At 46.1% G+C, this 25,807-nt stretch overlaps 3 protein-coding genes across 3 annotated transcripts in view; 1 reads left to right on the plus strand and 2 right to left on the minus strand.

The window, feature by feature from the left end:
- Nucleotides 1-6,326, minus strand: part of lrba (LPS-responsive vesicle trafficking, beach and anchor containing) — a 125,498-nt gene extending 119,172 nt beyond the window's left edge. Inside the window, exon 1 of the mRNA XM_068751051.1 lies at nucleotides 6,138-6,326. Within this exon, the coding sequence (XP_068607152.1) occupies nucleotides 6,138-6,326 (189 nt within the window). The remainder of the gene's footprint in view (nucleotides 1-6,137) is intronic.
- A 2,983-nt stretch (nucleotides 6,327-9,309) lies between these two features.
- Nucleotides 9,310-12,035, plus strand: rps3a (ribosomal protein S3A). The gene is made up of 6 exons (XM_068750754.1): nucleotides 9,310-9,408; nucleotides 10,034-10,137; nucleotides 10,364-10,551; nucleotides 11,230-11,438; nucleotides 11,646-11,755; nucleotides 11,874-12,035. Exons 1-6 carry the CDS (start codon nucleotides 9,347-9,349, stop codon nucleotides 11,999-12,001), a joined length of 801 nt encoding a protein of 266 aa, XP_068606855.1. The 5' UTR covers nucleotides 9,310-9,346; the 3' UTR covers nucleotides 12,002-12,035.
- Nucleotides 12,036-12,154: 119 nt separating this feature from the next.
- Nucleotides 12,155-20,755, minus strand: sh3d19 (SH3 domain containing 19; the record flags this gene model as incomplete). The annotated part of the gene is made up of 21 exons (XM_068751221.1): nucleotides 12,155-12,357; nucleotides 12,435-12,538; nucleotides 12,650-12,836; nucleotides 12,917-12,963; nucleotides 13,114-13,343; nucleotides 13,464-13,522; nucleotides 13,614-13,744; nucleotides 13,876-13,948; nucleotides 14,034-14,177; nucleotides 14,292-14,360; nucleotides 14,445-14,658; nucleotides 14,731-14,759; nucleotides 14,862-14,944; nucleotides 15,022-15,117; nucleotides 15,247-16,176; nucleotides 16,412-16,559; nucleotides 16,728-16,839; nucleotides 16,940-16,979; nucleotides 17,137-17,177; nucleotides 17,549-17,588; nucleotides 20,674-20,755. Coding segments are annotated over 21 exons (2,970 nt in total), but the record flags the coding sequence as incomplete, so codon positions are not given.
- Between the last annotated feature and the right edge of the window lie 5,052 nt (nucleotides 20,756-25,807).

Below are 25,807 nucleotides of genomic sequence, written 5' to 3' on the forward strand. Positions count from 1 at the left end.
GCCCCCCCCCCCCCCCACCACGGAAAAAGCCGAAACATCCATCACGCTGAACCAAAACACGACTTGAGGTACGACATCCTACAAGCCTGCTGTGAATGTGGGGAAAAACGTTGAGATATATGGATTTTTTATTATTATTAAATATCATGTTATGAAACAATACCAATATTTTCCTGCAAATATCGTCAGTTCAAAGTGAAATAAAATTACACTAGTCAAAATAAAGAAACAGAAAGCTCCGATACAATTGGAGAGGGCACAGCTTTGGTACGACATGCAGAAAACGGTCGGTAATGCACGGATATAATTGGGAGACAGAACCCCCCCCCCCCATGTTGTTCTGAATTCATTTAAATTGCATTTTTCCATTCAGGTGCACATCATTGATCTCGTACTATGCAATCTGCAAAGTTTAAGGAGAGAAGCGGAGGACATTAGGGAGGAGACAAAAAGAAAGCAACTCCATAATAATTAGGTCCAGTTCAGCAACAGGAAAAGAGAGGCAATGCATCCTGTTACAGCCATGCTGCTCATCCGTGGTGATTCTATTGTGATCATAAGTGTATCTGCGTTCCTGCAGGAGCCCCCCCCCCCCCCCCCGGTTAGAATTTTACAATCCTCTAAACATAATTTATATTAAACTGTGCGGAAGTCTCCATCACATTCCAATCCAGGAATCGGCCATAGAGGAATCACAAATGGTGTCAGCAAAGGGTGGGGGGTGAAGAAAGGTGGTGCACAGTTTAACAACACTCCATAGTAACCACTAAGAGCACTTTAACCAACATCCCATAAAGAAGGAAGCTTTTAATGAAGGGGTGCAGCCGATATTCATCAGAGTTACGAGGGAGCCGCTCGCGGAACGAAACGGAAAAGGTTAGTCAGGAAATGCTCCACATTAGGAATCAGATTCCAAGAGAGCGAGATCTCAGCAAGTCTGCCGCTGGAATGCAATGTTTAAAATAAAAACGACACCAGGATGAGCCTCATCGACGTCTCGGCTCGCTACTTCAGGAAACCATTAACGCGGGCTCCGTCTGGAATAAGACGTTCAGAATTAACTCGATTCAAGCTGAAGAAGAAGTGCATGGAAAGGGACGTAAACGAAGAATGTTACCGTTTGGGAGGGAGGTCAACAAGAAAATAAATATTAGTGCCCCCCCCCCCCACCTTATGAGAATAACCGTTTCCCTTTCTTAACCATGAACCTTTAGAGAGAAGTAGCAGCGATGCTAATCTAAACAGCCAATGGCTTTTCTTTTTTTGGGGGGGGGCAGGAAATAGTCTGCTGGCTATCCAAACACTGTTGTTCCACTCCAAGCTGCTTCCTGCGGTTTACAAAAGTGTCGGCTTCCGCCGTCGCCGGTTAATCCAAGTCACCGAAGGCTCATTTTAAGATGCCTGGATTCGTGTATTTGTATCACATCGTGAGATCACTGTTGCTAGCGCTACCAATCTGTTAATGTTAATCTACGAAATAAACATCCTGCAGGTTGGAACCAGCTTTCCATTACATCCCTAACCATGCTCACTCTGCATTACCGACAGAAATGCCTTCTGCGTTCTCCTGGCAGATGATCAAACATCCGAGTCTGGATAACACTGCCCTCGCCTCACCGTTATGGCCAAACAAGTTCATTAATTCTCGCTGCGCACATTCCTCTGCATGCCTCCCACAACCTCAGCCTCCTCCTCTCACTCCTCCTGAAGTGTTCCAGATAGAAGAACGATTAAAAAGCAGCTTTAAAAAATTACACCGGACCAAACATCTGAACGGTTTCAAAACACCACAACACTCAGATTCTATCTATAGAATCGGAGAAAATCCAAACTGCAGAGTTATAAGTTTGACTTTTTGATTGACAAAATATATATAAAACTAATTATCCTGCACTTGCAGCAACAAGACATAAGTTTAGAGACAGGAGAATGATTAACACTAAATACAAATGGATGCTGGTTTGCAAAAAATAAATAAAAATGCTGAAGTGGAATCTTTATAGTAGTAAATATTGTCACATTTGCTTGTTCGTCTGCGTTATCCATTGATGCACTGCTTGCATTCTGGGTAGGTTGGATAGAGGCCTTGACAACAGATGACTTTATGATGCATCAAACCAGGCAAACATCCGTAGGTCGAGAAAGCAGATAATTCCATAGGAGGGGTACGATCTTCAGTGCTATCCCATCATAGAGGAGCACGCCACAGGTGAGGCTGCAAACTGTTTGTTGAGGCAAGAGGAAAAAAAAGTCCCCAAAAGGTTTCCTTTGTCTCAGTATTCAACAAGAGTCCTGCTAAAGGCAGATTTGTTTGCAGTGAAACAAATAACTGAAATCAAAGTTAAGAGCAGAGCAGGTTTCCTGGAGTTTAATGGTCCATGACTCCGTCTGCGGCGTCCCTTCAGGAATCTAACCGCACGTTACGGCACAACTAAAGGACTTGCTTCAAACAAGGGCACGGAATAATAGCTCTTAAATCTCTTTGTGCCCAGACCATATGGAACTTCATAGCGACTGCACTGCAACGACGATGTCCGTAAGCATAAGAGAACGTCGCACCGCTGACTGGAAACGCTTGAAGAAGACACCTGCTTTAACAAAACTAAACCCAAGTCATTTGATTAAGGAGCTACTGGAGACATTAGACAATAGTTTCTCTTGCTACGCTCTTTGAAAAACAAGTTGAAGGAAATGGAATTAAATTCCAATGGATATAAAAAAAAAAAGGTGTGAGGAGGACGGTGGAATAAAACGGCGAAGATGAAAAGGCACTCCGCCTTAAACCTGTTTAAAAATCATTTAATGAGCGCTCTTAACAATTATGTTTCGCTTAGGTTTCCCTTAAGACGTCTTAACGTTCGCATCTTTCTGGAATCCAACACTAAAATGTGACTTGCAGGCAAACACAATTAACATATCATTAAAATCCCTACTGCGGGGAGGAGACGGGAGGACAGGAGGTTAATGCTGCCGCCTGTTTAGTCGAGAGCTCTGCTCTTGTGTTTCAACATGTCAATTTAACCGCAGCGCTAGCTCATTAAGCTGGGGGGGGGGGGGGGCTCACAGCGTATGCATGTGTGGAGTCAGTGTGCCGACAGTCAAAGGGAATTTCAAGGACCTTCAGTTTCATCTGCATTTCAGATGAGCTTCATTACGGAGGTCGACCGTAAGTCTGCATGGCCTTAAAAATAACCTGGATCCAGTCCGACGCACCACAGGTTTTAGGAAACGGCTGGACTAGACTATTTACACTTCATCCAATAGTCTCACGACATCATGGAGGAGGCTGAACCCTGAAGCCGGGTACCTACAGACCCCCCCCCCCCCCCCCCAGGAAATGCGATGGGAGGACGCTCCGATCCGCTTGGGGAGGAGTGAAGACATACCGTTAGAACTGCAGAGTCTATTTCAGGCTTATTTATTCTGTAACGACCTCCCAGCTTTGGTCATTTAGAACCAATTCTAACTGGAAGCAGACCAGTCACACCAGTGTACTCATCGCTGAATTGCTCGTTGTGTCTACACCGTGATAACTGTCAGCCAAAGTTTAGCGAAGGCCGTGTAAATGCAGAAGGTCACACAGTTGTTAGTGTAGACGACAGCCGAGGGCTTCGTGTTGCCACACCGGAGAAAGAGGGAGGGAGCGGCGTGCGAACGTGGAATCAGGCTGATGTGGCAGATCACCGAGAGGAGCAGACTGGGTTTCATTCGTGTGTCAGATTAGAGGGATCTTTGTTACGGCCAAAGAGGCCAAAGAATGCCTGGAGAGAGGTCAGGGGTCGCCCACGCTCCCCGCAGCTTGTGTTGTCATCAACAACCGAGGGGATGGTTTGTGCATCCGTCGCATTCCTCTCTGCATTACATGCTGGAAGAGAGTTAACAGAGGCAGCCATCTTCATCAGAGAAGTCAGACACTAACATTTACGCAGCGGTTACTCATTTCAAAAGCCGGCTTTGCCATTTCACACTTCTATTTCTGCGAGAACAAGAACCAGGCGTTCTAGGATACATTTGCTTTCAGTTATTGTCCACAAAGCTAGCAGCTATTCTGGTGACCTTGGCCTTCATGTAAAGCCCAAGTTGCATTCCACAGCACAGAGTCAAGCTTCTCCTGCGTCACCTGACGGAGGAGCCAGGGATTACCTCAGTCAATGGATTACTGTGCTTCTACCCAGAGGAAACTAGCGCTGCAACGTGTTGCTAAATGAATCAAGGTAAAACGTCATCTCTGATACATCTACTGACGTTTGTTCCAGGGAGGGCGGCGTCGTGGATTAAGATACAAAAGTCCATTTTGCACGCTGTGCACTTTCAGCTCTCTGCTCAATCTAGCCCCGCCTCCACGTCGACGGGAAACGAGTTGGCAGATGAATCAGTCAGGAACGCTTGTTGCACACAAACCTACATGAGAATTAACACCCGACTCTGCAGCTCCTTGCAGCTTCTCAGCACGTTGCTTTTACTGTAAAACTGAACTTCCGCTTGCAGCACAGACGCCGATGCAAACCGACAGCGTTCTACGTAGCTCAGAGAATAAGTTTCACACCAAACTACAGCCAAAAGCATCAGTGACCACTGAGCTTTAAGTATCCGTATGCTTACTGTAACCACGGTGTGATTCTGCGGGCTGGAATCTGAAGCCCAGTAGCTTGTCTGATATGGTTATGCTGGTGATCGTCACTGGGAGTGGGAGTAGCCCCGTTCACATTCTAATTGATCCTTCAATTCAGTGTAGAAGACGAAGCTAGAGCCTAATGTTTCCATGTTGGAAGGAAAGTGTTTGTATTGATGAAATCCAAAAACCATGTGGTAAATACAGCAAGGAATAAACCCCTAAAGGCCGTGACAAGCCACACAGTAAAAAAAAGAACTCTGACATTGTCAACAAAGGCAGCCAAGACGCAATGAGCCAAGAAAACCGCCAATATTTCTGAGTAACAGAACAAGAGACTCTGAATACGGCAAGTTTAAGGTGACATTTAACCAAATACAGTGTCAGGTCCAAATGGGACGCCGCCACAGAGATCCTGGCCTATATGGTAAATCAGATTATGACCTATAAGTGGGGAGCATGAGAGACGGAGCATGGCGGGTGTTAGGCTTAATAAAATGCACGGAGCCATTTCTCAAATCCCTGAAACGGTACTGGATGTCCTCAACATGGACGCTCAGGACAGGGACGCAGGCCGAGCCGCTGCCTGGCCGGCTCTCAACTCAGGTTGGTGCCACAATAAAGAATGTTTAGTAGGTGAAGAGAGAAAACTAAACCCGGCCGTGACCTTTTCATCCGAATATAGCATCACCATTAGCATTGTTTTTCCGCCTCTCACTGCCAGCAGGCTGAATAAACTGAATAAACTGAATTACTAACAAGGACGCAAGCAAAAAAAAAAATAATTTTATCACATGTGCATCGCCGCCCTCATTTACATGCAATGAAGTCACAACTAAGAAATTAGGTCATTTTTGGAGCAGCACGAGCCGAAAGAGCAAACAAATAACTCGATCGACAGGAAATACCGGATTTCGTTATCAAAACAGTTCCAGGTGGAATGTCAGGATTTCCATTTAGACCCACCGGTCCGGTCCGGTCCGCTCCACAGACGGACCAGGTGTTGGAGGACAAGCCCCCCCCCCCCCCTTTATGGGACTATAAAGCACTTTCCCTTCTCCTCCCTCTCACCTATCCAGCCCAACTCCAGCTGCGCATGCGCCCCTCTTCCGCGTTAAACTTCTTTGTCGGAGACATTTCATGCATTCGTTTAATAAAAGGAGGCGTAAAAAAAAATACAATCATTTCACAACTCCTGCAGAGAGAGGAGGCGAGGAGCGCTGCAGAGCTGGATGTGGAGCGAGTTGGACAGAACGCAGCCTTGACCTGGATCTGTCACCAAAAAAAAACAAAGGAAAGAAAGCACCAGCTGCTTTGATCTCAACAGAATATCATGACGTCATGATTTGTGAGAGGGCACAGGAACAAGAAAATGACAGCAATAAAAACTTAAATTAAAATAAATCCTACTGCAGAATTATTGATAAGGATAAGCTCAGTCAATGTAGCTTTTTTATATCGATAAGGATGATTGATTAACGCCACCGTCTCGGGCCTATTTCCTCATCGCCGGTAATCAGCTTACCAGGTTGAACACAGTCTCCACCGTGTCGCGGTTGGAAACTTCCCCAACTTCCACCAGGCCGGCGAGGACGGCGAATTTCATCCGGATGCCCCTGATCGGCACGCCGGGGTTGAGCGCCAAGGCGCCCGGTCCGGTGTCCTTCCCGTCGGCCGGCTGCGCCGAGGAGCCCGCCGGCTCCTCGCTAGCCATTGCTAAGGAAGGAAGGAAGGACGGGACAGGTGGCGTTCGCAGGTGACACACCTGTTCACCTCCCCGGGCTGATGTCGGGGGGGGGGGCAGCAGGAGGGGATTTACCGGCCCTTCAAAGAGTCGTCGTTGTTGTTGTTGTTGTTGTTGTTAGTCCACGGGAACGCAAACACGTGTCCTTCCTCCCCATTCAGAAGCAGTTTCTGGAATTGAGACTGGAAACAGAACAGAGACTGGAGACTCGTCCCCCCCCCCGCCTCGTCAGCAGGGTTAACGTCGTTCCGAAGCTTCCGCGGCTGCGAGCAGAAGAGCAGAGTTCGGCCCCGCGTCCGTGGGTTCACTCCTTCGGTCGGTCACACGGAGATAAGGCGACTTTCGCGTCTCCGGTGCAGCAGAGGAAGTTGCTACCGTCACTCAGTCCAGACACTTGACAGGTAAGCGCGCTCGGAAGAAGCCCCAGAAAAACGCACAGATCGGAGGGGGGCGGACGGAGGGCCGGGGTCCGCTCGGTCCGCTCGGTCCGCTCGGAACTCCTCAGACCGGCTCAAGCGTTGCTGTTAGCCGAGCCGCGCCGCGCCGCATTCTCTTCCTGATTCACCCCGAGTAGCTTTCAGCCTGTCAGCGCCATGACAGTGGAGCCCTTGAGTGAGCCGCGCATGCGCAGTGGGAGGGACGGGAGCCGAGCCTCGTCAGCTCAGTGGAGGCAGGTGAGCCGCTCAGGTGCGCCGCTCAGGTGCGCCGCGCTGGGAGGCAGGTCGAATGAGCAGCTTCTATATTTAATGGAGCTCCAGCGGTTTGTTTCTCATCGCTTTGGCGTGGAGGCGCCGGCAGGAGAGGGAAGTGGGAGCATTCATTCAGTCATTCATTCATTCATTCATTCATTCATTCATGGGGGGGAAAAAATAAACATGTGATCACAAATTGAATTGATTAAATCTTTTTGTGGATATCATCACGAAATATGTTGTTTCACTGAGGAAAATAAATACAGCGCAATGGAAAAATGTTCTTTCTATTTATAATCAATAACTGGGGGGGGACACTGAGTGGATGTGCATTATGTATTTTTTTATAATTATCTATTTTACTGATAGTACATTACTCCAGCATAACCCCTGACCCATATTTTGGATAATCAATAAGATGTTGTTATCTTGTGGTACTTCACAATAAACAAAATCTGTCACTGAAAACCTTTGTGTTTTATTTCTGTTGACTTAACAACACATAAAGCATAAGCCCACCGGCTAATACAATAAATAGAGTTTAAAAATACAACAATGGGACAGCTTAATAATATATTGATCAAGCACAGTTTTAAAGTGTTGAAAATACACACACAAATACTGTGTCTGCTGCTTCGTTTGATTGCAGCACGGTGACAGATGTCTGCATCCTGCAGCGGTGCAAAACGGACATTAATGCAAAGTGACGGCTGTGCTATTCAAACATCATGTGATATTTACTGCCGAATAGAGGAGAGGTCACCAGTTCATCCGTATCTATTTATTCATCAGATCCCAACCTAATCTGGGAAATACTAGTCTGTGTAATGAATGATTCCCATGCATGTTTTTAACGTTTTGTCTTCCCATTTCTCCGATCATGCCGGTGGCTTCTTAGCAGCTATAACTCTAGTTTCCACAGAGGCAGCTGGCGTCACCACTGACCTCCCAGTAAAGTGTAACTGAGCCCTCAGGACACTGGGAGTCATGGAAGCAAGGAGCACAACCCACGAGACACAGGCCTAATCTCTGATGTAACAACCTCGAATCAACACGCTTGTTCACTGCAGCACAAAGCAAAGCTACAGATCCTTTTAAATAAGGTTCTGAAAAGTTACTTCCCTTTGAATCAAACAATCGCAATGCCTTATTTTGCTTTTATTCTGTCATGAACATTTTACTGCAATCTTCTCCTGATCTCTTGCTGCTATCTTTTCAAAATGAATTAATTAATTATTTTTAACGGTCATATCAACGGGAGCACAGCAAAAAAATTCTTGATCAGATTTTGTCAAAATATAACATGGCATAATCAGATGGAAAACACACGCAGACATAATGCTGTAGGCTGCGTCTTTTCAGTTTATGTCAAAAGGTTTCTAAATATTTAAGGGTATGGATACATACACTAATTTCATCAGGATTTAGTTATGGTATCTACAACTGAAAATCCAGTGTGGGTGGATAACGAGTTAGTCAAGGTGTGTGTACACAACGGTTAAAGATGCCTACAGACTGGTTCTGCCTGTTCAGAGATCATGTGGGGTTTTTTTATATTCCATTTGATCATCAAAGGGTTACTGGGAAAAACATATATACAAAACTAAAAAATAAACTCAATATATGTGAATCATGTGTTATATAAAGGTAAATAAATATCATAGGGGTTTCTCTTTTACACAAAAATCCAAATCTACAACAAATTTGGGAAGCAATTATTGATGAATAATGTTGCTTTTATATATTTGGACTATTTTACTTTCTTTGAAGATCGTTTTTTTAAATGTATGTGTGTTATTCTATTTAATATCATATTAAATACTGTATATTAATAAATTTTGCTCTTTTAAGTTCCAAAGATATTTATATTCTACCTAACTTGATTTAGGCAATTATTATTATTTATGTCTGTATTATGACTATATTTGTTAATTTATGTATTCTTTAACAAATTATTGCAAAGATTCCATGGCAATGGCAATGTGATGTTAATGCAATATTGTATTTTGTAGTCTGTGGATAATCAATAAATGTATTAATTTTACATAGCTCCTTTCAAATGCTCAATACGCTCATGAAACACAATTAAACGTTTCAGATTTATTATTATTATATATCACGATTAGTTGTGGTGTAACTTTTGTAAGCGCCTATCAGGCGAAACTGCATTTCCCCAACAGGGGGCGCTAAAAGAAGCTACAAGAACTCGCGAGATAAAACAAATCTCACGGGAAGGAGCTTTCTCTTTATTTCTCGCGAGATTTCGTACTTCCTTCTCTTTCACTCCCTGTAGCCAACATGGCAGTCGGTAAAAATAAGAGGCTGACGAAAGGCGGCAAAAAAGGTGCCAAAAAGAAGATGTGAGTAGGAAATTCACATATTATTGCACGAAACGAACCTTTCCGAACTCAATATTATAATATAATTTCAATGACTTTGACGGATGAAGCCGATTTTCGTCAGATGTCATGGCCGGTGCCGTGTCGATGTCACCGGCCTGTGAAGCTGTGGATTTGTAAAATGTTATCCCTTCGCCGTGTACTTTTCCACATCTGCTTTGACTTCAAAATAGCTTATATTTCAGATCCAAATGATTCTGACTTTGGTAGCGTGACTATTTTAATCCCCCTTTAACTGCTTAAGCCAGTACTCTCAAGAAGGGTGACTACGAGGCTAGCTAAAGCGCTACTCGGGGCAGTCAGCGTTATAATTCATCTATTACTAAACGTTATAACAACCGTAGTGTCACCATTGTGCGGTCAAGTCGTCTCGGACATTATCTGAATCGGTGAAAAAGTAAATAATTCTCGTTAATTTGGTTATGCAGGTCGTGCTAAGTCGGCATGCTAGCAGCTAGCCTGCTTCAACGCTCACTTCTCGCCCAACAGTCTTATTATTATTGAGCGCTTTGAGTTTCTCATAGCAAAGCGCTACATAAGTCCAATGCATTATTATTATTAACAATTGCGCTTGGTTTTCATGCAGTGTGGACCCTTTTTCCAAGAAGGACTGGTATGATGTCAAGGCACCAGCCATGTTCAACATCCGCAACCTCGGCAAGACCTTGGTCACCAGGACTCAGGGAACCAGTAAGTGTTAAAGTTGGTGCATGCACGTTAACGTCTAGCCCATAATGGTGGGAGACGCCACTGACAGAATGGCAGGGTAGAGTTAAACGTTAAGGAAGGCATCCTTAAGTATAATTGTTTGCTTTTAACTTCCATTGTAATAAGACGTTGGTATTAGAATGTCTCCATTTCATGTGCCTGGTGTCTAAACTGTCTCTGACCCCCCCCCCCCCCCCCCCCCCCACAGGAATTGCCTCAGATGGTCTCAAGGGACGCGTGTTCGAGGTGAGCCTCGCCGACCTGCAGAACGACGAGGTAGCCTTCCGTAAGTTCAAGCTCATCACGGAGGATGTTCAGGGCAAGAACTGCATGACCAACTTCCACGGCATGGACCTGACCCGCGACAAGATGTGCTCCATGGTCAAGAAGTGGCAGGTAAGTTCATTCCATGTGCGTGGACGGCCACGGAGAAGCCCAGCGGTGGTTGCGGTTGTTTGAGGCCACCTTGTGAAGGCGTGTAAAAAAACGTAATGCCTAATTCGTGTGTCGCTGCTGTGGGGAACGATCTGGATAATTAGCATTCTGCTAAAGGGTGCAGGTTGTTAGTGTGGGACTTTCTATTTCAATGCGGGAACTGAAATGTTTGATAAGGAAATGCTTGATGATGATGGGGTGTGAATCACTAATATCACTGAGAATATCATGGTAAACATGACGTTTTAGTTGCTCCAATCCCTCTTGATTGCACAAAGTGACGCATCCAGCGGTGAGGTGTGTGTTGGAGTTCAGTAGGGCTTGTCTTTGATCAGTCAGTCTGGGCTTTAAGTTTGGAATAATGTTCTAATCCTCAACAGCGAGGATTTCCTTTTACAGAGAGATGTGAACATGAGTCAGTGAACGACTGCTGTTTGATTATTTGTTTTGTAAACATTATACATAATACTCTGTTATAGCCCAGAACCAGAATCTGGTTTCTGGGCTATAACAGAGTTTCTAAGAAGCAAACCAGTGATCAGTTTGGAATGGTTCACTTCCATATTTATGGCATTCCCAGCAGGCTTTGTTTTTGGATTCTTCCCTGTGAACTCTAATCCGTTCTCCCTCTCCATTCAGACCATGATTGAAGCCCACGTGGATGTGAAGACGACAGACGGCTACCTCCTGCGTCTGTTCTGCGTGGGATTCACAAAGAAGCGCACAAACCAGATCAGGAAGACCTCCTACGCCCAGCACCAGCAGGTCCGGCAGATCCGCAAGAAGATGATGGAGATAATGACCCGCGAGGTTCAGACCAACGACCTGAAGGAAGTTGTTAACAAACTGTAAGTCGAGCCACGCCGTCTGTCTCGCCTCTGAATGGTCATTGGTTCTAGTTGTGATAAATGCAAAGATCATCTCTAATGGAGCTCATCGGGTTCACTGTCCACTGATCTGAGAGTTTCTTTGTACGTCTATCTGAAGTAATGTCGTCGACATCCCACCCGTTCTGTGATTACCGCTTGCTTTGAGATGTTTGCGTGCCGTTTCAGGATCCCCGACAGTGTTGGCAAGGACATTGAGAAGGCCTGCCAGTCCATCTATCCTCTACACGATGTCTACGTCCGCAAGGTCAAGATGCTGAAGAAACCCAAGTTTGAGTGTAAGTGATGCAGATCCTTTTTCCCCTTCCTGCCTGTGAACGCGTGATGACTGTCTCGGTAACATAATTATCGGCCTCCTATAATTGTGGTGGAAAAACGGTATTTGTTGCGTTGCAGTGGGCAAACTGATGGAGCTCCACGGAGAGGGCGGTTCCGGGAGCGCTGCGAAGGCCACTGGTGATGACACTGGAGCCAAAGTGGAGCGGGCCGATGGCTACGAGCCCCCCATCCAAGAGACGGTCTAAAACACCCTGAGATTTAATAAAAAGTGTAAATGGAGACGAGCTGTCCTGTCTTGTGTGTGTTTGTGGTATTAGTACCTCAGAGCAACGGTATCGGATTATAAACGTCCAGGATTCTTCAACTGGCAGCTAAATTCATTTTTAATCATGAAACTTTACTCGGACTTCATACGGCAGGTTAAAAGTATGCACTACACAGGAATTCTATTTACAGTGAGGCGACTGCTGATATCACTTCTGTGCTTGTACTAATCCAGTACTTTGACGTAGTTTTTCGGCACCAGGGCCCTTCTCCCTCTCAGGTCACCCAGGAACCACTCTTTATCAAGGGACTCCAGACCGGTTACAATATCCCCAATCTGAGGAAGAAGAGGCTGTCTGATGGTCCATTGCGCATTTGAATCTGAGGTTTGGGACGGGAAACGGATCCCGGTACCTGCAGGGAGAGCTCCTCGTCGCAGTCGGATGCGAAGTTGTACAACGCCCTGGCTCTGCCCTCTGCAGCGGGGGCTTCCTGCTGGCTACTGGACGACGGCTGGCCTGTTGGAAGACAAATCGCACATGAATATTTGGTCCGGCAGAGCAAGCAGTTTGAGAATAGAAGGACATGTTTGAGGATTTCAAATTTGCCCCCGTTGATGTATAGTCTACCTGAGCTGCTCTTGACAAAAGCCGTGGGGAATATGCCCTCCACGCCATCGAGCCGACCACTGCTCCATTCGGCATCGATGTGCTTGCTGATCAGGATCAAGTCGCCGCGTCGAAAGGACAGATCGCCGTCCGCGTTCCCGGCGAAGTCGTACAGAGCCTCCACCCACTCTGCGTCGGATCGAGGCGTCTGCACAGATGAGAAGTAAGAGGGGAGTGTAATATTCACCTGAACAAACCTTTATCTGGTCGATAAGAATGTTTGGCTACCTGAGAAGATTTGGCGTCTTCAGATTGTGTACTTGAAGAAACCATGCCTGTGGGTTAAATGGCAGGTTACTAGTATTGATTCGTGTACAATGCCGTGAACACAAACTAACAATCGTAGGATTTGTGCTAATAAAACGGGATCGAGAGGCTAATATGCCGGCGTTGATAAATGTACGACACAGTTCCACAGTTCTCACCGGGCAGAGGGATCCTGATGGACTTCCTCTCCTGCTGGCTCGAGGGTTGAGGCAGATCTTCAACCACCTCCACAAAATTGAGAGGGAAGATCCCGGTGAAGGCCCCGATCTGTCCCCGAGCCCAGTCCTGTCCGACGTACTCCCTCAGCTGGATCACGTCCCCTTCGGAGAACGTCAGCTCATCGCTGTGCTCGCCCTCAAAGTCGAACCTCGCCACGCATCTCGGGCCGCTGCAGGGGCGGTGTGTGTGTGTGTGTGTGTGTGTGGGGGGGGGGGGGGGGTCAGCGGTTCACAAGTTAGGTTCATTCATCCGAATACTCGGAGAAGAGTAGTTGTAGTTTAGAAAGTACCTGACTGTTGGTGACGGCGCCCTCGCTTTCCGGTCCGGAAGGGGCTTTGCTGAATTTGACTAATGGAAGGAAAGAGAAGAAATGTCTTTGTACAAAGCAAAGTTTTTAAATTCACAAGCACCGACCGTCGCCAATGCGGTTTCAGCTCACCAGAACCTTGACATAGTTGACGGGGAAGAAGCCGGTGGATCCCCTGCAGGTGCCCCGGTACCACTCACGGTCCACCTGCTGCACCATAGTCACAACGTTTCCCGCCCTCAGGCCCAGCTCTCCCGGACCCTCTGCGTGTGCAAGAGACAAACAAATTCACCGTCCACACCTTAGTGACGCAATCTAAACGTGCTCCAAAAGCCCCGAAGGAAAATCAACTCGTCATTTGAGTGATCTCAGCCAGAATTAGCAGCTGTGTCACCTGGAGTGAAGTCGTGTACGGCCTGCACCTGAAGCCCGCCCTCCGCTCCATCTGGACCGGGTGCACCGGCATCCTGCAGGGAGAAAACAATCAGATTCCGCTGGACCCAGAAGCAGCCCGACTCATGTGCACGCACCTACAAATGAAGAGCGAGTTACCTGTGGCAGGGGCGTCTGATGGGAAGATTCGAGAGGAGTTATGACCGTCATGTGAGACGGCCGGACTCTTCCTGTGGCGTCCCCGACTTGGCACTCGAACGCCCCGTGATCGAGCTCCTCCAGCAGCAGCAGCACTTCGTTTTTCTGTTCAGCAAGCCAACAGAGGTTTTCACGGAGCCAGAGGTCCGGCAAGTTTTTTATTTATTTTTTTTTAAAGGAATTTGGAATTTAGAGCAACACAAAGACCGGTTTAGACACCTGAAATGACAGTTCTCCCGTGTTGCTCCCATTGTGGTCAATGGCAGCAATCGCATGAGGAAGCTGCAGCTGCAGGGAGAAAGCAAAAACGGTGAAACGGATGCTTATGGAGCGGTTGAAACATTATTACATGACTGGTCAGATTGCTCTCACGGTGTATTTGTTGTAGAGACGATGGCCTGGATTGGGTCTCGGAGGTAAGACGGGTCCTTTCCTTTTGGGCATTGGTGCTTCTGGATTCACTGAATTTTCCCACGACACTGTTTGGGAACGACCGATGGCCTGAAGGCTGGGCGGAGGAGGTCTTCCCGGTCCGACTTTGGCCGGAGGTGGCCGAGGAGGAAGGCTTTCACTTTTATTCAGCCTCCTAGAGTGCAACACCATTATCGAGTTGAAAAGAGTTTGAAAAATGGCAACGCTTCAATTTGATTTCACTCACCGAGGCGGCAGCGATGGTTCACGCCCAGTCTGGAGAGATGGAGCATTTTTATGAGCCCAAAACAAAACGAGCGTCAGCGCAACAGCAAACCAGTCCGGATGTTTGACCAATCGGCGTAATGTAAAACTCACCTGGGGAGGGAGAATGGGTGCGGGGTTTCCTACAGGCTTCTGAGGAGGGAGAGGAGGGGGGCCATCTTGAAAATGGTCTGAGACTGAGAAGAGAAAATGTCCTCGCCATAGGTAAGAAGTAAACCGCAAGAGTTCAGTCGCACCCTGGAGATGGACTCACATGAGGCGGCCTTGTTCAGAACCCGGATGGTGGTCGGCCTCCGGGCCAGGCTCGGCCTGCCGTCCACATCCTGAAGAGGTTTGACCACGACGGGATCTGAACGGAGACACAATGACTGTCGAGCTGCGCGCGCTAAACAAGGTTCGAACGCTCAAGAGGCCAAGCCGAATCCACGCTCACATCGTCATAGGCAATACACAAGTCGGATCAAACTGTGCCACTCACTTGCTGGACTGTCCACATATATGTTGTCTCTGACCCAAGAGCCCGCGTTGTGGCTGTTAAAGTTCAGGTCGGGCTTCGGGGGCTCTTTGAAAGGCTTCGCCGGGGGCGCCGGCGGCTCCTCGTCGTCGCAGAAGCAGCTGGCTCTGGTCAGCACAGACGGGCGCGGCCGGTTCGGGCCGGACACCTTGTTGTGTAAAGTCTCTAGTTCCTGTTGTACAGAGAGTCCCATTGGTTTCTTTGGTGGTTTGGGAGCTGGAGTCGGGGGGCCGTTTGCAGATGAGACATTCTGACTGTCGTCTACCTTCTGGTAGGAAAGAGTTTGCACAGCTCCAGAGGGTTTTGCTGCGACCGGAGGTTTGTTGATGCTCTTTCTGGATTCGTTTCCCTCAGAGCTGCTAGTCTGGACTTCAAAGGCCTGGATCCTGGCCCGCATATCACCTTGACTGTCCCTGGAGTTCATTTCGCCACCGTCTTCATCTGATTGGTTAACAATATCGCTGCTGTCCTCGCACTCGCGATCCGCAGCAAACGCCTCCAATAACTCCTTTAAATGCTCCCCCGGGATGTCGTTCGGATCAGATCGAATGTCTTCATGAATTTCAGCGAACTTCGCCTGTTTCGGAAGTTTTGTGCGAGGAAGTGGAACGGGCCTCTCGCTGGGTTCTAAATCTGACAAGGATGGGCCAGTTTCAGCAGCAGAAAGACGACACGTGGGAATGTCCCAGAGCACAGTGACAGATTTGCTGCATGCGAGGGCGGAATCTGCCGGGCCGGGTTGATTTATATCGGAATTTCTGAGTTCTTCAGATTTTGACGATACTGTGGGACTTCTTTGAGCGTCACCGTCGGTGCACGCGGCGCCTCCAGTGGCCCGTTCTCCGATCGCTGGTTCCGATTTCGCCGGCCTTGGTGGTTTTTGTGGGTTTCTGCCTGGAGGGAAATGAAAGAAGGGATCATCAGGCCTGGCCTTTCTCAAACCGACCCTCTCCTGAGGCATTCCCACTGGGAAATGCCCCCCAGCGAGTCTGCCGGAATTTTAAAAACTCTTCCTTCATTCGCTATATACAAATGTAAAGTAGTGGAGCGAGGTTTGGGAGGGCTCAGATTGAGAAAGACTTACATTTATCTACACCGTCCCCGGCGATCGTCTCGTCTCTCGCCTCACCGGCAGAACGTTTCTCTGCCGGGACAGCGGCGGAGGGATTTTCCCTCGCAGGCTCAGTCTGGGTGGCGGTACAGGCGGTCCGGCGGGGCGCCGCAGTGGGCTTGACAATGCGCCCCTCCTGGATCACCTGGTCATAGGATGGTGGGCACTAAGTCATGGAAAAGAGAGGCGTTTACACACCCATACGTGTGGACCTGCTTCTGGAACCTGCTGGCCACATTAGGAAAACCCAACTAGACACTAATACTATTAATAAGTGAAACCGGCTTTTAAAAAAAATGCTCACTGATGAGGAGTAAAATCAGACGAGGCCTACCTGTGGAACCCCGATGTGATGATGAGGAGGAGGAAGGTAAACCACGGGGGGTCCTGAGAACCAGTTGTTACTGACTAAAGGTTCCGCTGAGACAATGGTGATCTCCTGGCGCCTGAAACAGAAACCACACAGGATTACAGATGAAGCGCCCCCCCCCCCCCCCCCCCCCCCATATCAGTGACTTCTTACATCATCAGACATTTATTTATTACCTTTGTTCTCTGGTTTGGTCATTCTGAGAGTTTGCTTTTGCTGACAGACAAAGAATCACATTAACGTGTCAAATCCGTCTGAATGACATGAATCTTTACATTTATTTATTTTTTAAAGATGAGAATATTTCACTCCCAACCGTCATCAAATATTATTCCTCTTAAACCGCTTGCGGGGGACGCTTTTGAACGCTTACTTCTTCTGACAGCAGCTCGTATAGGCGACAGCGGTCCTCGGCTGAAACGAGAGCAGAACAGGAAACCAGACGGGTTCACGCTGCTGAGGTGACTCGCGTTATTAAGAAGCAATCTTTATTTGTTCAGCCCTGAAACACACGAAACACTGAACTCTAGGATATCACTGATGCCACGTTACACACAGAGAAAGGATTGAAAGCAATGCCCAACTTTAAGGATAAAATGACATCAGACCAAAGTATTTCTATAGGTTGATAACCATAAAAAAAGAAGAAGATGATTTACAGATGAGGAGAAGAGACAACAAACACGCCTGTAACACAGCATCCCCTCAAGGGGGGGGTCTGTTCTCATACAAAGTCTAGAGAAAATAATAAAGGAAGGGAAAAGGATGAAGGGAAGGCAGCGCACCTGCAATGGGAGAGAGCGGGCTTGAATCTCTCAGGGTGATCTGTCAAGGAAAATGGAGAGCGGTTGGTTTAAAGCAGTGACGTGTAGCATTCCAGCATCGATGGCTCGAAGACAGACTGACACGAGTCGGTTTCGTTGTTTTAAGAGAAGTGATATACATCATGGCTCATTCTCGAATGGAGACGATTTATCACACTGATGCATAAATCTCACTAAACTCCAAAGTCACAGGAAAGCAGGAAGCTAGAATAATAATGATCTAAAATGAAGCTATAATAATTAGAATGTCAAAATGCTACTTTCCCTTTTAAAAGGTATTTTGGAGGAGTCTTTAAGCAAACTCACTGAGCAGCTTTCAGTTTCGCACCTCGGCTCTTTTGGCATGAACCCGACTTGTTGGGTTCTTTCACTCTGCTTTAGGGGAATCGCCTGAGATTGGAAAAGCATGGGATCAGGAATTCTATCAAACACCTGCTCCTGTGTCTGCCGGGTTTAGAATCTCAAAAGCGAAATCACAACAAAGGCCCGATAAATGAAAAGGGGTTCTGATGCTGGTTCTAACATTCTCTCATCACATTTTCTCAAACACTTTTCTATTCTGCTTTTCTATTCTTTTACTGGAGCAAAACTCTTAACAGGTAATTCAATCTGGATGAACCAGATCGAGACGCTTTCATTCTTCCAAAGTGACGCCTGCATAACTCGGATGCATCGAATGCCTGCGTGAAGAGGAGGATTATTACTGTAATTATAACGAACCATTCAGCGCTATAACTCAATACAACCACACTAACCACTAACCGCAGCACGTCAGCAGAAACCGTGTTTGTGTGATTTTATAAATAAATAGTAGATAAAAAACTTAAAGAATTAAAATGACAAGATTTTAGCCCGTTCATTTCCTCATATCTCTGAATCTAGACGCAGCCCAGTGCTGTTGATCAAACCTGCTCCCCGAAGCCGTGATCTCATTGGCTGACAGATCCACCTGTCACACCTGTTGCCGCATTAAACCATACAGTCACTCTTTTGCGCACAAGAAGCGCTTCTGAACGGAGTCAAATTTCACGGACGCGGTCAGATTGGCGTGACGTCATAACCCAGGTGCTTGATTAGCTTTTCTTTGTGGTTTTTGGAATACCGCATGTGAACTAAGGAACTTTCGGTCGAGTCGTGCTGTTCGGCGGCGCCTCCTACCTGCGAGGAATCAAAAGGGACGAGCGTAAAATCCGCAGCGACAAAGGCGCGTCTTCCAACAGGAGCGAGTCTCGGTCGGTCGAACGAGCGCGTTAAAGACAAGCAGCCGCCGGAGAGGGAGGGAGGGGCCCGGTAATGTCCCGGCTCACCTGCGTTCACCTGCATGGCCAATCTGATCAACTGGAATGTGGAAATTCAGGAAGAAGTGACCGCGCCGCGCATGACGCCGCATCGTCACTGTCTGTCTCCTACAAAGTAAAAGGTTACAGGAGACTGGAACGGTTCTGCGCCTTTACGCGACACGCATCGGCCGAAGAGCGCGTCAATAATTAACCTCAGCAGCTTTGATTTGAAAACTAAAGAATCAAAAAGTCATGGTATGACCTGACCCCCCCCCCCCCCCCCCCCCCCCCCCCCCATGAATATAAAAATCAAATCTGTTGTTTCAATGGTGGAATATTTACTTAATACAATTTGTATCTGCTACTTTTGATTTTTTCTTTTTCTTTTATTTATTATTTACAAGAATTATTCTCTATACTTTGAAATGGATGTTTATTCTGTTTTGTGGTCAAACAAATAAAGTAAAATTAAAGATATGATATGAATTAAAAGTTCACAGGCTGGCTGGAAATAAGTGACGTGAATTACAAGTCCTATTTGATTTTGAAGTGCTTGTAAATTGTTGCAGAAAAGGCCAGAGTTTATCCCATCTTTGTTCCATCATTGCTTTAATCTGGTTTCAATTAATCCAAGATATGCATCAAAGATGGATGGATGATTTCTAAACTGGGTGCATGTGATGTCATCCCACAGCTTCCCCTGATTCTGTTTCCCCAACTGTTTCCCAACCCATCCATTGGTGGTTGAGACATTTCCTCTGAAGTAAATCTTTGTGGACAAACTTCTCTTGGCCTTTGTGGACTGCTGGCGGCTGAGAAGACACTAAACGCACTTTGAAGCTGCTCAGTCATCAGGAAATTTCACTCGGAACACATGCTGACATCAGTCAACAAGGCGACAGCAGTCACCCAGCAGCCGGTGAAACAGACGTCAATGAAGGAGAAGAGGGATGAATGATCTGCCTGATCCACGGCAGCCGGTGCGTCTGTGGAAAGACTCCAAGCGCTGACTCATAATGTTAGGTCTCCACAAATGAGAGAGTATCTGGAGCTACTCGATGCAGAAAGCATCAATTTACCAAATATGGTCATTTCGAGTTTTAATATTTCAAATAAAATGAAGGTTTACGTATTCCTTCGTGTCTTCTCGGGCTGAAAAGAATATTTCTAACGACTGACTTAGCTGGAAAATCGAAAGTTTAAGACATGGCTTTTAAGAAAAAGGTGTGTGTGTGTGTGTGTTTTACTTTTAATAATTTAAGTAAGATTAGCTTTGGCATCACGAGTGGCTGAGTCGATCAGAGCAAATGATAGTGCGTCAGTGCAAATAGACAAACACTGCATCATACAGACAAGCGCTGCTGGTTCATGACTCAGCAAATATTTGTCTGAAGGGAATGACAGAAATTCCCAGTCCAGACAGCTGCTCGGGGGGTCAGGGTGGTAATGGCCGAGGGGGGGTTAACACGTCAGCATTTGGACACCAGGTGCCCCCCAAGAAAAAAGGAAGAGCTGGGAAACGATACCTGCATCCATCAAAGCCTCATCCAAAGTGAATCTCAAAACTTTGTTACACAAAAGTATTATTTCCCAAAACATGTTAAGTACCAGTGTTTTATTAAATGTGAAAAGAAGCATAAAGTAAACAACATAAAATCCTCGCTCTCAAAAGTCAAACTTAAACTCTCCACTTCGACATGAAATGTTCAAATTGATGAGTCGACATGTTTTCCCGGCGGCTGTTAGGAATCAGGAAGCCGTTCATGATGGGATGGACGGCCTGGTACATTCCCCAACTAGGCCTACCTGTTGTTTGGCCTCTGCCCCGCACATCCCGCAGATCTCCGCGCTCCCCTCCCCCATGATCTCCACCGCAGGCTTCAGCCATCGAGATTTAAAACGATAAGAAATACTATTTCTGAACAGATAAGAGCAGAAAGGACAGAATTCCAGGCACTGATCTGTCCCAGCGGTGCTTGCTGCGGCTCCCTCTGCTCCCCGGCGGGCGGAGGTGGGGCCACTCACTGACAGGACCCCCCACCAGGGGCCACCGCCCGACCCCTGCGTGGGAATGTGCACGGATCCAGTGATCTCATTGGTGCACGATTCAATCTGCAAACAAAAGAAAATGTGACTCCGGAAAGATTTTGGAGCAATTGTTTGCTAAATTGTTTGTTTGTTTGTTTATTTATTTGCTAAATTGTTTGTTTGTTGTCTTCAAGTGCTTTAAACTTCTTTCTTTAATGACTGACATACATGTAGTTATAAAGTGTTGATGGAATTCATTTCATCTATGAAATATCGAAATGTCCCGCTGTGCATTAAAATGATATTTAATCTAAAATATTTAGATTTTATTTTATCTATTAATTTTAGGTGGTTATGATATTCAGAATTAATAACTTTAATGTATTACAGTATATATTTATTCTGCTCTGATACCCCTTTGCATTTGAAATATTTCTTGGTCCTGAAATAATTCCTGCATCTCAAATAATCCCGAATCAGGTTATCAATGAAAGTACATTCTAAAACATTAGGAACGATTCTTGTTTCCAGTCAGAAACACGACGGTGGAGAACAGAAAATGCATTTCCACTGCTCGTCCGCTAGATGACACTATAGATCTATTTTTGCAGGCTCTGTTTGCGTTAGGAAGCCGACAGGAGCGTAGTTTCCAATTTTGAGTTGATAATCCTGTTCCTAAATAAACGCAGCCTCAAATCAAACATGAACGCAGCTTCTGCAACTCTCATTGCTCTCGGCCAGACGGTTTATATAATTTATTATATAACTCATTATGCTGTCAGGTCCTACTGAACTTGTTTACGGGCGTGTTATCATTAAACATAGAATAATACAAGGTTTGAATGTGATTATAATCCCAAAATGGGATTAACTGAGAAAATTGTTTTTCTGGTGCATTTGAGGATTTTAAAAGATAATCTGTTTACGATTAGCTGCATTAAAAAAAAATAATCACAATTTGTATATCATCGTCTGCAATAACGCTAGTTCTTGATTATTTTACCACTTTATCATTTCTCACACGCCACCAGTGGGAGGAGCCTTTAAATGAGTACTCGTGCGGCTTCACCTATGCGCGCGCGCCGCGTCCCGGACCAGGTTAGACGCCTTGGCTATTACGCACGGGACTGATTGCGTGACGCGAGGAGAGGGAGACGACGGCGGTGCGAGAAGAACGGCCGGGTTAACTCTTCCTACCGGCCGTGCGCTATTCCCGTCCAACCGGAGGAGGATTCGTTCGACGGTAAGAAAAAAAGAAAAGAAAAGAAAACTCAACGCAACGCTCGGTTTTTTTCCCGGCTGAGGGGTTCGTTTTCCGTGTTAAATTCTAACGCGTGAGATTCGTGTGCGTTCGCGCACCGTGCGCGCTTCGCTCTCCGTGACAGTTGTTGTTGTGAAGTCCGTGATTGGCGTGTGGGGGGAGAGCGCAAATGGCTCAGGTCTCCGTCCTGGGCTTGGATCCAGGGGCGTTGCTAAACATAAAGTTCCGCAGGGACACTGCCCGATGACCTCATTCGCTTTAACCTGCGCCCCACCTGCTTCCCGAATAGGAAGATTGTTTGTTTAATATAAATTGTCTTCTGTTATTAAGTTGCATCTCTAAAACCCAAAATATTGAAACATGTGACATTTTATTGATCATCAATATTGTGGCGGTGAAATGGGTCCAGTGGCGCCCCCTGGGAGTGATGTGTAAAATCACTCATCCGATAAACGTTTCCTTCCTTTTTATCTGCTTTTAGAATCTCGCAGAAACTTTGTGACGGGATTCCCTTTTTAAAATATCCACGTGCTGTTGTTGATGGTTATTGATCAACCTCCTTTTCCGATTCTCCTCCTTTGTTGTACGAGCTTTGAAGTCAGATATCTGAGGAGGGCTTGGTGTCGGTGGTGTTGAGTTACCAGCGAGAAAACGTCATCAATGTTTCATGGCTCCGTGGTATCGTGTGTCGCTCTGCTCCAGCTGATGAATCAGTGTTGTTCACCATTGTGCAGTTGATTGTTTTGCATACCGAAGGGATGAAAACCAGTTTGAATATTATCCGAAATGCTGAAAGGTTGTAAATTAGGATTATGTGTCAGAAAAACAGCAATTGTAAACAGAATTTGGCATTTTTAACCTTATAAATTGTTTTTAAATGATCAAACGAATGTCAAAATGATGCCTTGTATTTCATTTTGCTTTTTTTTTTTAAACGCTTTAATTTTTTGACTTTTTAATTGTGTGGCAGAAAAAAACACTACGGTAATAATAGTTTAACCAGAAATGTGTTTGGAATGTTTTTTCATTTATTTATTCGATTTTGCCATCATCATCATCATCATCATCAAGTGTCCTCCGTAGCTCTGGTCCAGATATTCCCACACGGTCACACCGAGGTGATTAGATGCTCAGGTTTGTGATCAGGATTAGAGTTGCTGCATTTAAAAATGTCATCAATAATTTTTCCAAATATTTTACTTTAAATGGTGAAAAACAAGAAATATTGATCAAATTCACACAATGTATGACACCGCCTTTCTTGGAATAAAAAAAAAGAATAATCACAAATTAAGATCAAGATTTTATCAGTTCTTTTGTTGCCCTCGTAAAAATTCTTCCAAATCCATTTGATTTCTTTGATCAGACGGAAACAAACGTGAGCGATCGCTCAACCTCTAACCCTCCTCGCTGTCTGATGGCGAATTAAAACCAGGCGCAGTGCGTTCCTGGAAACGAGTCATCAGTGAAGTTGCATTCTTTTCATTTCTGTTCAAACAAACAAACGAGATGTTTGTTAACCAGTTTTTCTCTGTGCAGACGTGTTCTCGGAACAAAAGATTTAGCTTTTTTCAAAAAGCTCTTCTTTCCGGTATTGTGAAAAGGAAAGACAGGACAGAATCTGGTTGAACCACTTCTGTTTATATAGAGCTTATATAATTTAGTATTTCCTTTGCTTTAAGAAGCATCCTTTTAAGAGTTGGGAGCCGCTGATTAAAGTGAAAGTTAAAGCAAACACAACTTCCTTCAAATGAGCTTGAACAAAAAAAAAAAACAGGTTCACAGTTATCCACACCCAAGCAAATATTTGAAACGGATGAGCTTCTAAGCATTTTGGCACGCACATGCACTTGCACATGCGCTTGCACATGCACTTGCACCGTGTCATGCAGCTCGTCAACAGGACGTCCCCGTCCAATCAGAAGGCTTCTATCATGCCGCTTGCCCTCACCAGAACTCAGACTGATCTCCTGTCCTCCTTCCGCTCTGCAAATAATCTCATCTTTTTTTTTATTGCCAAGTGAGACGGAACGCAAAAGAGCCGCAGAGGAAGCGGCGCGGAGCAGAGACACGGAAACCTCAAACGCGTTCTTATCACCGACGGGAGCCGATTTGTAAAGCGCAGATAGGCTGAGGCTTCACGCCGACATGAAAGCAGGCATGATGTCATCACGTTCCGCCCGCATTCGGAACATACAATGTGATCATCTGGCTCGGGGAAAACATCAGGAAACATTTGGTGTTTGGGACATGGTACCGGCCATGCATACACACAACAACGTTTTCCGTAGATGCTGGATTAAGACTTTATCAAATCCACTAGATTATCTGCATCATCTCAACTCGGTGGCCTAATCTGGGCTCCTCTCAGTTCCTGTGCTCAGTTCATATTTACCCGCCTCCAAATGTGCATTTTAATCTGGATATGATCTGGATGGAAGCACCTGCTTGTAGCTGGGCTTTACCAGAAATAAGAGCAGTGATGCTACTAATTAGCAAGTGTTAGCATGCTGAGACACTAGTTCTACTGAGCATCAGTACGTTAGCACAGAGATTATGTTCTCATGGAAGTGTTAGCATGTAGCTCAAAGCACTGCTCCGGACGAAGGCTGCATCTGAAGGCCTGGGCAGTGATGAAGAGTCAAATGTGCCTGCGCTGCACAGGAAGTGACCCGTGCACACAGGTTAGGGATGACATCATTCTGGGGCAGGAAGCAGAAATCATTTCCTTTTGTCACAGTCTAGAACCAAAAAACAAAAATCACAAGTGAGCCGCGTGTCCTTAAACGCAACAAAAGGGGCAAAAAAAAAAGAGAGAGCTCTTGTTCAGGCTCTTAACCCGCTTAGCTTATAGAGCTCGGTCTTTGAAAAGGTGTGTTCTTGCCTCCGGGGTATTTGGTACTGCTGTCTATCCGCCCAACTCCTCCCATCCCAGCTGGGTTTGAGCACACTGCCGGATATCGTGCCGTCCACTCAGCATTATTGAATAGGAACACCTTGTCTCTCAAACCGGTTTCGACCCCCCCCCCCCCCGTCTGCCCTCATATGCATGTGGAGTCAGACTGGTAGCACGGATCTGCTTACATAATGGCAGTCTTATCTCTAAACCAGCAGCCTGTGGCAGGCGCTTTGCTTCATAAAGACCAATGATATGGATTTCCCTACATTCTTTCCTTTTAGTCTCTTGTGTTAAACATTGTACGTGAGTTTTGTCTTCATGAGTTGTGGACCGAGCTGCAAACAGAAGCTCCTTTTAAGTTTGGACACCGCTGCGGTCGTCTTCCTGTCCAATCGAAGCCCATTTATTTATTTCTACCTGCCATGACGACCGACTTCCCTTGTTCGGTCGAGCCGTTACTTCAGAATGAGCAACGACACCTTTTTTATTGTTAGTTCTTGTCTGAACGACGGTTCACAGTAAAAATGGCATCCAGTTATTGGAGCTCGTCCCTTTTGTCCCTCGTCTTTCGGACACGAGTTCCATCTGAAAGTCTCTCGGACACGCTGCCTGAAGGCAGTGACAGGAGCTCGGATAATAAAATGAATGGCTGTTCCCTTTCTTTCCTGCTGTCGTTGATTTAGATTGAGGTGGTGAGAACTTGAAATGGTCCTACCAGACTCTGGCTTCAACCTCGTCAGTCGGCATCACTT

This window comes from Brachionichthys hirsutus, chromosome 17, assembly GCF_040956055.1.
Source record: "Brachionichthys hirsutus isolate HB-005 chromosome 17, CSIRO-AGI_Bhir_v1, whole genome shotgun sequence".
NCBI lineage: Eukaryota > Metazoa > Chordata > Actinopteri > Lophiiformes > Brachionichthyidae > Brachionichthys > Brachionichthys hirsutus.